Source organism: Salvelinus sp. IW2-2015, linkage group LG4q.1:29 (assembly GCF_002910315.2).
Source record: "Salvelinus sp. IW2-2015 linkage group LG4q.1:29, ASM291031v2, whole genome shotgun sequence".
Lineage (NCBI taxonomy): Eukaryota > Metazoa > Chordata > Actinopteri > Salmoniformes > Salmonidae > Salvelinus > Salvelinus sp. IW2-2015.
Window position 1 is genome coordinate 27,771,599 of NC_036842.1, and position 10,100 is coordinate 27,781,698.

At 44.2% G+C, this 10,100-nt stretch overlaps 1 protein-coding gene across 1 annotated transcript; it reads left to right on the forward strand.

Moving 5' to 3' along the window:
* Positions 1-5,613: 5,613 nt before the first annotated feature.
* On the forward strand, positions 5,614-9,016 carry LOC111961771 (zinc finger protein 703). Its single transcript, XM_023984295.2, has 2 exons — positions 5,614-6,479; positions 6,975-9,016. Exons 1-2 carry the CDS (start codon positions 6,399-6,401, stop codon positions 8,517-8,519), a joined length of 1,626 nt encoding a protein of 541 aa, XP_023840063.1. The 5' UTR covers positions 5,614-6,398; the 3' UTR covers positions 8,520-9,016.
* Positions 9,017-10,100: the final 1,084 nt, after the last annotated feature.

The window sequence follows — 10,100 nt, forward strand, 5'->3', positions numbered from 1 at the left end:
TGTGTGTGTGTGTGTGTGCGTACGTGTGCGTGTGTGTGTGTGTATGCATGCATGCAATCTGAGGCTGTAATACATCTTTCTCTCTGTAATGGGGTGTTTGGGGTTTGGAATGGAGTTTGCTGGCCAACGATTATGCTGGTATGCACCCAACACACAGCCTACATTATGCCTAACCATCAGTCCTGTATAGCCCTCCGCTTCAAGATGGCCACCACATATTAGTAATCTTTTACATGCAGGCTGTAAGTGAGGGTTGGATGGAGGGTTAAATAATATAGACACTTAACTGAGTAGCAAAGAATCACTCCCTCTCTCTCCTTNTCTTTTACATGCAGGCTGTAAGTGAGGGTTGGATGGAGGGTTAAATAATATAGACACTTAACTGAGTAGCAAAGAATCACTCCCTCTCTCTCCTTCCCCTCACCCACACACTTCTCTCCCTCACCCCTTCCTTTCCCATTTCTCCTCTCACACTCAGCGTAACCGTCCCACAGACTTCCCTATCAAAGTGACTTATTGTCACGAGAATTTTCAATCCCAATGATGATATCAATCAATAGCTTTGACCAATCCCCGAGGTTTGTAAGACCATGGGTTTAATAATAATTAGTCAAAGACTCAGCTTATGCAAAAGGTTAGTACAGTTTATTCACGAGAACGTTCTGAAATCAAGAATACAAAGACATCCATTTTATAGCTGCGCACATACTTCCATACAAACAGTAAATATCCTACGCACATACATACACACAAACAGTATGTGATTTTTATCCTTCTTCATGGTTCTCACCACTGTATCACTACCCAGCCGACAGTTCCATTCCCCCGAGATTAGGGAGACCTTGAGAAGTACTCCCTGTCCTCTCCCAAGTCTCTCAGAGCCCTAGCCAGGTCGGTCCAAACACAGTTTTAATTGTTCTTCGGTATTTTACTAGGCACACACACACACACAAGTTCAAATCCTAAGCTACGCCTTGCTCAGACAGTCTGTGTTTTTCCACTATACAGATACCTTGTTTAACCTAATTCCGACTAAAACTTCACACATCATCAGATTATAATTTTATGATTCTAATCAATTTCACACAGTTATAAGGTTTCAGAGTGGAATTATTTTATCATTATCTTTCAACATTTAAATTATTTTATCACTTATTGAACTGGCTGACTGGGTCAATAGGTACCATAGATCTGGGTTCGGTCGGTTGCACTGTTTAACTGCCTTTTTCTTTGATTTTATTGACAGACTGAGGATTAATGATGGYGGTTCAGGACCAGAACGATCGCCTTTCCTTTCAGCCACCGACTCATTATAAAGCTGAAAATCACACAAATGAGGAACACGTATCCCACTGGGCAAAAACTGGTTGAATCAACGTTGTTTCCACATCATTTAAAAAAAATCAATGTGTTGATGTTGAATCAACGTGGAAAACTAATTAGATTTGCAGAAATTCATCAACGTAACAGAATGTTGTCGTTTTTTCACTCAACTTGTCACCTACATCTAATTTTGGGGGGATTTCACATTGAATTCACATTAGTTGACAACTCAACCAAATGTAAATCAAAACCTCTGTTCCCAGTTGGACGCTTCTACGGGTTTGACAATGAATGAAACAAACACACTCACTTCTTAAAACACTAGTCAGGTTTTGGATTTTCTACAAAAAAAAACTCCATCTTTGATTTCAGATGAACATTGTTCCCTCATCTGATCTGATCCAGTCTTGATGCCTCATCTCAGGGAAGCCTGATCTCTTGGATCTCTTTCCCCACCCACAGAACCACAGCTAGCANGTTCCCTCATCTGATCTGATCCAGTCTTGATGCCTCATCTCAGGGAAGCCTGATCTCTTGGATCTCTTTCCCCACCCACAGAACCACAGCTAGCAGATAACTGCTCCTCTCCTCTCCCTGCCTGCTGTCTGACTACAACGGCAGCTTTTGTTGTGGGGAAGAGCATGTGTGGCATGGCAAGGGTTGTCTGCATGCTTGCTTGTATGCTTGTGTGTGTTTGAGGGAGTGGAAAAACTACTGTTATTTAAATATGTGAGTGTGTAAGTGATTGTTGACATTAGCTGGTGACAGGCAGACAGGCAGGCAGGTGGAGGGACTAGAGGATAAAACAAACAGGTTCTGAGTATCAGACTGCTGAGAGATAAGAGCTCTATTCACTACAGCTGACTGACACAGCAGCCTCACACAGATTAGCCTTGTTTAACTATGGAAATTAACACACACTTTAACATCTACAGATGGTGTGTGAGAGAGAAAGAGCGTGTGTGTGTTCATGCTTGCGTGTGGTTTATTTGYCAGCACACACTTGCTGTCAATCATGTCCAAGGTATGTGTGTAGTGTGGTGGTTACTATGGGAACATAAAAAGACATTAGAACTGGCCTTGATGCCTGTCTGGGAGAAAACAAGAGAGATGTATGACCATTTTAAAATGAAAGACTCCATTGGTTATAGAAGCATCTGACTTCTATCTGCCAGAGATCATTATACATTATCCTCCACCTCAAGGTCAATAAATACCAGTGTTGGTTTTGAAAGTGTGTGTGTGTTTGTCTCTCTGTATGTGTATGTAGACCTTCCACCCAGTACACAACATTCTGTATTGTATGTCGCTGTACAGTGAACAGATCTATCAATCATTGGTACTTGTTTAGATCTGTCTGTCAAGATGGTCTCCATTGATTTGCCGAGTGGCGTTGCTGTGATTATGTTCTATGGTCAGAGAGAGAGGTTTGGAGATAGATTGCCCCTCGCCGCTTCCTGTCTGAAGTACGTGCCCAAGGTAAACTGGCTGTAGCTCAGGCCTTGTAGCCAGGATATGCATATAATTGGTACCATTGGTACCATTGGAAATAAAATACTTTGAAGTTTGTATAAATGTTAAAATAATGTAGGAGAATATAACACAATAGATATGGTAGGAGAAAGTCCAAAGAAAAACCAAATATATATATTTTTTGTTGAGAGACCATCCTCTTAGAAAGGCAAGAGAAACACCTGTACTGACCTCGCATTATTGTTGATAGCGGGGGAACAGGCAGTGGCTCGGGTGGTTGTTGTCCTTGATGATCTTTTTGGCCTTCCTGTGACATTGGGTGCTGTAGGTGTCATGGAGGGCAGGTTGTTTGCCCCTGGTGATGCATTGTGCAGACTGCACCACCCTCTGGAGAGCCTTGCGGTTGAGGGCGGTGCAGTTGCGTACCAGGTTGTGATACAGCCCAACAGGATGCTCTCGATTGTGCATCTGTAAAAGTTTGTCAGGGTTTTGGGCCAAATTTCTTCAGCCTCCTGAGGTTGAAGAGGCACTGTCTGTGTGGGTAGACCATTTCCGTTTGTCTGTGATGTGTACGCCCAGGAACTTAAAACTTTCCACTTTCTCCACTGCTGTCCCTTTGTTTTGTTTTGTTGGCGTTGAGTGAGAGTTTTTTTTCCTGACACCACACTCCAAGCAAGCCCACTGCTGTTGTGTTGTTTGCAAACTTCATGATTGAGTTGGAGGAGTGCATGGCCATGCAGTTGTGGGTGAACAGGGAGTACAGGAGAGGGCTGAGCACACACCCTTGTGGGGCCCCAGTGTTGAGGGTCAGTGAAGTGGAGATGTTGTTTCCTNTCTCTCTCTATCTTCTCTTCCTTTTCTTTTGTCCTCCCCCTGCTGGGTCATTCTTCCCTCTCTCCTCCTTCATACTATTCTTCTTTTCCTTTTCATGTTGATGGTCAAGGGAATTAACCCTGAAGGGTACAAAGCAGGATCAATTAGTTGCTAACTAACTTTGATAAACAAGTTTGATAGAGTATCATTGMATCTGTCATGCCTGTGTCTCATCATGACACAGGTACAGAGTGCGGTCTACTCCATACAGCTGCAGTTTCTCCAGTGGTGTTGAACCTCTCCAGTGGTGTTGAACTGACCCTATTTCCTGATGTCATGTTTCACCAGCACTCTGCCTCATATCACCTCTATGACACTGATGAAGGTATACTGGGAGCTGTGTTGCTCTGGGTATCTATCTGAGGGAAGAGGGGTGCTACATCAAAATATATCACCTTTAAAAACACTGACTAACAGCTGGTTTATGAGGATGGTGTAGTACCAGATAAATAAAAGGTAGACTCAGCGATTTGACATAGAGGTAGAAAGTAAACAGCATAGAGGCTCAACTTCTCAGCTCTTTTGGTGCCCTAACACGCTGTAACAGCATGAAGAGAACACATGCACATCCGCAGATACTGTGTGTGACTGTGTGAGAGTGAAGTCCTGCATCTCGCTCATCTCAATATCTGCGGTGCTGCTTATGGCAACCTCATTTCGCTGAGTCTACCTTTAAAACTAGCTACTTGTTAGTATGTATATACAGTAGGCTCTGCCAATGTAGCTACTATGTTATTATGTCCACAATACCATATAACATCATGCAGCAATATCACTGTACATTTTATTACTGCTGTTATATATTTAAGCAATAATGCATGGGGGGGGGGGGGGACATGGCCAATATACTACGGCTAAGGGCTGTTCTTACGCACGACACATTGCGGAGTGACTGGACACGGCCCTTAGCCCTGGTGTATTGGCCATATACTACAAAACCCAGAGGTGCCTTATTGCTATTGTGAACTGGTTACCAACGTAATTAAAGCAGTATAAATAAATGTTTTGTCATACCCGTGGTATACGGTCTGATATACCACGGCTGTCAGCCAATCAGCATTCAGGGCTCAAACCCCCCAGTTTATAATTTGCCATGAGGCACAGCTATCTTATATCGAGAACACTGTAATAGATGGACAAATTTTCATAATCTTCTCATTTCCATTATCATGCAGCCTTTTGCCCATAGGTTCTGATTCTGAGGGATTATGACCCATTTATTTCTCTCTGGATTGAGAGGGCAGCCAGAGGATTGGGAGCATCACAGCCCCGCAGACTGAGACTATTCTGGGCCGCCGCTAATAGCTCTTGTCAGGCGTAATTTTTAAGTACTTTAACCAATTCATTGTATAATTAGGTTAACAAAATTAGCTCATTGCAGAGTCAGTCAGCAGCCTGGCAGTAATGCAATCAAGTTATTAACATTCCAGATTTATAGAACCATGAATATAGAGGCAGTGTTCAACCTCTTTAGCACATTTCTCCCTGACTGGTTGTGAAAATTACATAAAATAATAAAAAACAGTCCAAGTTAATTTACTGGGATCAGTACGTGAAACTCAATTTCAATGTCACAAGTAGACTAAGGAGTAGGTATGTAAAATGTGTGTGACTCCCATTTGACTTTGTACATTCAAATAAGAAGATTGAGAGTTGAATGTGGCACAGGCTAGGCAATGTTATTACATTTCTGTTAATAGTAACTTGATTTCAACCCTGCAGTGACCACAACAGTCACAAGAGTCTAATGGATTTAAATTTGCTAATATAAGCCAATATAAGCCAAAAACTTGGTTGTAGCCAATTGTATTGGTGATGGTGATGACAATAAACCCTGTAATACAATGTCATCAATAGTGCCCCCTGTCGGTCATGTATAAGGCACACTGATACACTCGCAATGATACCAACATAAATACAATATAGGGCGCCTGGTAAAACATGTTTTGCATCCAAGAGAATTACATTCAGTTCTGACAAAGATTATCGGAAGACTTATCTAACACCATGAAATACAATGGACAGTCTGTCTTCATTGGCCGAGGGGGACAATGTATTGCTCCGCCTTCAGAAGAACGCATCAGCCCTTCTCATTTTGAACGATGCAAATACCAACTATTGGACGGCGGCTCGCTTACTTCGAAGGTCCGCTTGTGATCTCACACACTCGAGGTACGGCCCGGATGGTGTGTGAGTGCTGGAGAGACAGAGAGAGTGCGCTATAGACTGGAGCCGTGAGAGTCCGATTTTATGTCGTCTTTTGGAACCTCTACATATTTTCTCACTTTGGCTATACTTATTCTGTAACTGAATTGTATGCATATATTTCGCTCACATCCCGATTGATTTGGATTTTGTGAATTAGAACCCCCGGAAGAACAATTCTGGAATAGGCATCATGAGTGAAGAACCGAACGTCAACTACTGTAAAATGAAACTAGATGGGGAGTAGGCTACAGGCGTTCTCTAGCGGATTATAATTAAACTATACACTGCGCATGGATAATTATACACTTTACTTTTCCGGGACTTTAACAAAGCACTGCCCCTCTCCAACATATTTTCGTTTCCCTCCCCAATTAAAGATTTCTCTTTTGGATCTATTACGCACGAGATACGCAGCCATACCTCCGAATCCTGTGACAGTAGTGATAACTGCAGCTCCCCAACGGGCGCGTTAGTGTCTTCACCGACTCTTTTGGATCCTATTCCCTATCCGGATACTCAAGATGTTGACGGCGCACACCAGCCACTTGCTCCACCACCCGGAATACCTGCAGCCTTTGCAATCTGCACCAGTGAGCATTGAGGTATGGTGAATATGTTTCTATTGTCCTGGTAAATTGCCACATTGAATGTCGTTGTTGTTTGGCTTATAGATGATAAGACTCACGGTTTATTCTCAACACCTTGGTGCGTTTTTTTGCGCAAAGCATGTTCCTCGACTTTTAGCCGATAATGCGTATTTTTGGGGGGGGATGTGCACATTAGGGACTTTTGAAAAGTAATTCCCTGAGCATCTTTTCTCATATACTATATCCCCTGGGACGCAGTTTTTTCGAATGACCGTTTCTACTATTTTGCTTCAACTTTGTAGACAATAGGCTTACATCTATCTATTCGATAAAACTAGCCATAACTTACAGCAAGACCTCAATACTGCCAAATACATTGAAACAATTACTGCTAACAGAAATGTAAGTACTTTCTGTCTGTCTGTCTGTCTGTCTGTCTGTCTTTATTTCTACAACTGTAATTGTGAAAAATGCTTAAACTTAACTTAAAGTCTTGGTTTATTTCTCCAGCTGGATGCCAAGAAGAGCCCCCTGGCCCTGCTGGCTCAGACTTGCTCCCAGATCGGCAAGCCTGACCCTCCCACCTCCAAGCCAAGCTCTATCTCTAATGGCAATGGTGACCATGATGGACACTCCTCTTCCTCCTCCAGTCACAAACCCTCACAGGAGGACAAGTCCAGCTTCAAGCCCTATAACAAAGTAGGGGGAGACAGTCGGAGGGACAGGGTCAGTAGCTCTAATAACAGTTCTGACAAGACCGGCTTCAGGGTACCTAGTAATGGGAATGGAGTAGCTAACAGTAACTTATCAGGTTCTTGTCCATCCTTTCCGCCACACGCCATCTCTCCCAACTCCAGGGTGGGTGGTGGCACGCCTCCTCAGCACACACAGCAGTCGTCACAGACACACAGACAGAGCCAGTCGCCTCACGGACTACATGTTTCCCACTCTCAGACTCTGAATGGAGAACACAAACAGGAACAGAGCAGTCCACACAGGAACAGCAACAGTAGCAGTGGTGGCCATCTTAAGAAGGAGTCAGATGTGAATAAGGTCACTTTGGACAGTCCCCAGATGGCTAACTCCAGCCATGCCAGAGCCAGCACCAACTCCAGCACAGGCAGCTCTGAGGGAAGCCCCAGCCACGAGTTGGGCAAGATGGACTCCCAACCCCCACCACTCAGCCTGGGTCCTGGACACATCACTCCCATCTCCCCCTACAAGACTGGCCACTCTGTCTTCCCCCTGTCCTCCTCTGGTATGGGCTACCATGGCTCTGTAGTGGGGGCCTATGCTGGATACCCCTCCCAGTTTGTCCCAGGGTTGGACCCTACCAAGTCTGGTCTGGGAGGAGGGGGGGTGAGGGTACCAGGGAAGCACCATAGCTCCAGCCCCCTCACTGGTACCTCTCCCCTCTCCTTCATGCAGGGCTTTTGCAGGGATCCGTACTGCCTCAGCTACCCTAACTCACCCCACCTGGGGGGAAGCAATCCCTGCGTCCATGACCCCTCCTCCTCCATCAAATCAGGCTATCCAGGCTTGGTCTACCCCTCCCACCCCCTCCACTCCCTCCACCCCAGCACTATGTCTTCCAGCATCACMCCCACCYTGTCYCACCCCCTCTACACCTACGGYTTCATGCTCTCCAATGACCCCATSCCTCATGCCTGTAACTGGGTRTCGGCTGSRGGKCCYTGTGATAAACGCTTCTCCACCTCAGACGAGCTGCTRGCCCACCTGCGCACRCACACCTCYTTACCYGGAGGGATGGACAGTAAGCTMYTCTCTGCCTACCCCTCTGTCTCCTCCTCCTCTGTTGCCTCCTGCCAACTCCACCTCCCCCATCAGAGCCAGGCCTCCCTGCAGAACTCCTTCTCCCTTAGGGCTCCTCATACCTTGGGTCTGGCCCGGTACCACCCCTATGGTAAGGTCCACCTGCCCCCTGGACCTACCTCCATCCCCCTGCACTCCCTCCAGGCTGGTTCTCCTTACTACCCCCACTATGCTCTCTATAGCCAGAGACTTGGCTCAGCGTCTGCCCTGGGCTACCAGTGATCCTCCGTCTCCATCCACACAGTCTATAACAGTGTTTCTCCTCAAATTACTAAGCCAAGGCAGCTCCCCCACTCCTTCCTGCCTAGCTCTGCTGTTCCCTGCCTAAAACTGCTGGAATCTTTGGATCCAATTGGTTTTAATAGAAATGTTATGTAAGCCCTGGATGAAGGTGTTTCTGGAGCCTCTGCGGGCAGCACATCTGGCCTATATGGGGGATCACTACTACTCCATACCAAAGCAGGATTCTATAGAGAAGGGGCTGGATGCTTGCATGTCTGCACACTAGGATGCTGCACTTTATGAACAAGTGGATTGGACTGGACCAGCGGCCATGGTGCCATGCTGAGTTGTAATAGCATCACAGACTGGGCTGGCTGATAGCTGGTGGTAGGATGCTGTAGAACGCCTCCTGGATCTCTTCATGTCAAGTTGGGAATAGTGATTGCAGTGGAAAGACAGGAGAGGAGATAGTGATGGCATTAACCTATAGCACTGTGGGGGGGGGGGGGGGGGGGGGGGGGCCACAGGGGGAGAACCGGATGCATGCTAGCTTGACCCTGAGTGTGTGAGTTTAGCTCGGTTATGGTTTTGAGATTTGTTTCAGTTTCATACATTTTGCTTCTTCTTTGACTGAAAATAGAAATTGTATTTATTTTTTAACTGAGTGCTTTGGCTTTCAAGTTTACTTTCCAAAACATAATTTTTTAAAACTTTTCTTATTATTATTTTTTCAGTTATACAGTTATCATTTTATCTATTATAAACAGGATTTGTTTAAACATGATAAAAACATTCACTCATGCAAACTTTACAACAAAGTATATTTTCTTCTCCTTACAAAAATACGTGATTTTCTTGTTTTCCTATCCTTCTCTGATTGAATGTGCATGTCACATCTCCTCTCCCTCTCTGGCTTCCTAATTGTTGTTTGTACAGCAGAGTAATAGTGAAAGGAAATGTGATATTTTTTGTAAAGTATTTGGGCGAATGACCTGGGTAAGAGAGCGATACGAACCCAAACACAGGAAGCAAAGATTATGTGATGATGACAGAGCTGTCCGATTTAAAGGCAAGGTCATATTTTGTTTAATAAATGATAATGAATATATATTCTGTCGTTTTCATTTGTCAATCCAATTGGTCTCTTCTTGACACCTCATTCATCTCAATCGTTTTGATTTGGTTCATCAGGCCATTATTACCAGCTATGTAATAATGAGTCACTCAGTCTGGAGAGAACATTCAAAGACAACGCGACTAAGATACAAAGAAGAATACTGGAGAATGCTTATTGTTAGTTGCTTTAGATAAGAGTGTCTGCTAAATTACAAAATTGTAAATTTTAAGAATGACTATTTCAGTATAATTCAGTAAAGTATTACATAGGGCTGCACAATATTGGAAAAAAATCAAGTTGTGATTTTTTTACGAAATATTGCGATTGCAATTTGACATGCAATATACATCAAAATACTTCTACATCCAAATACTTGTGTTAAAAAGCAGTGGAAAGAAACGTCTTTCTTGTTCAGAACAATCAGTTGACTGCATTTGACATAAAATAACAGGATGCAAACTTAT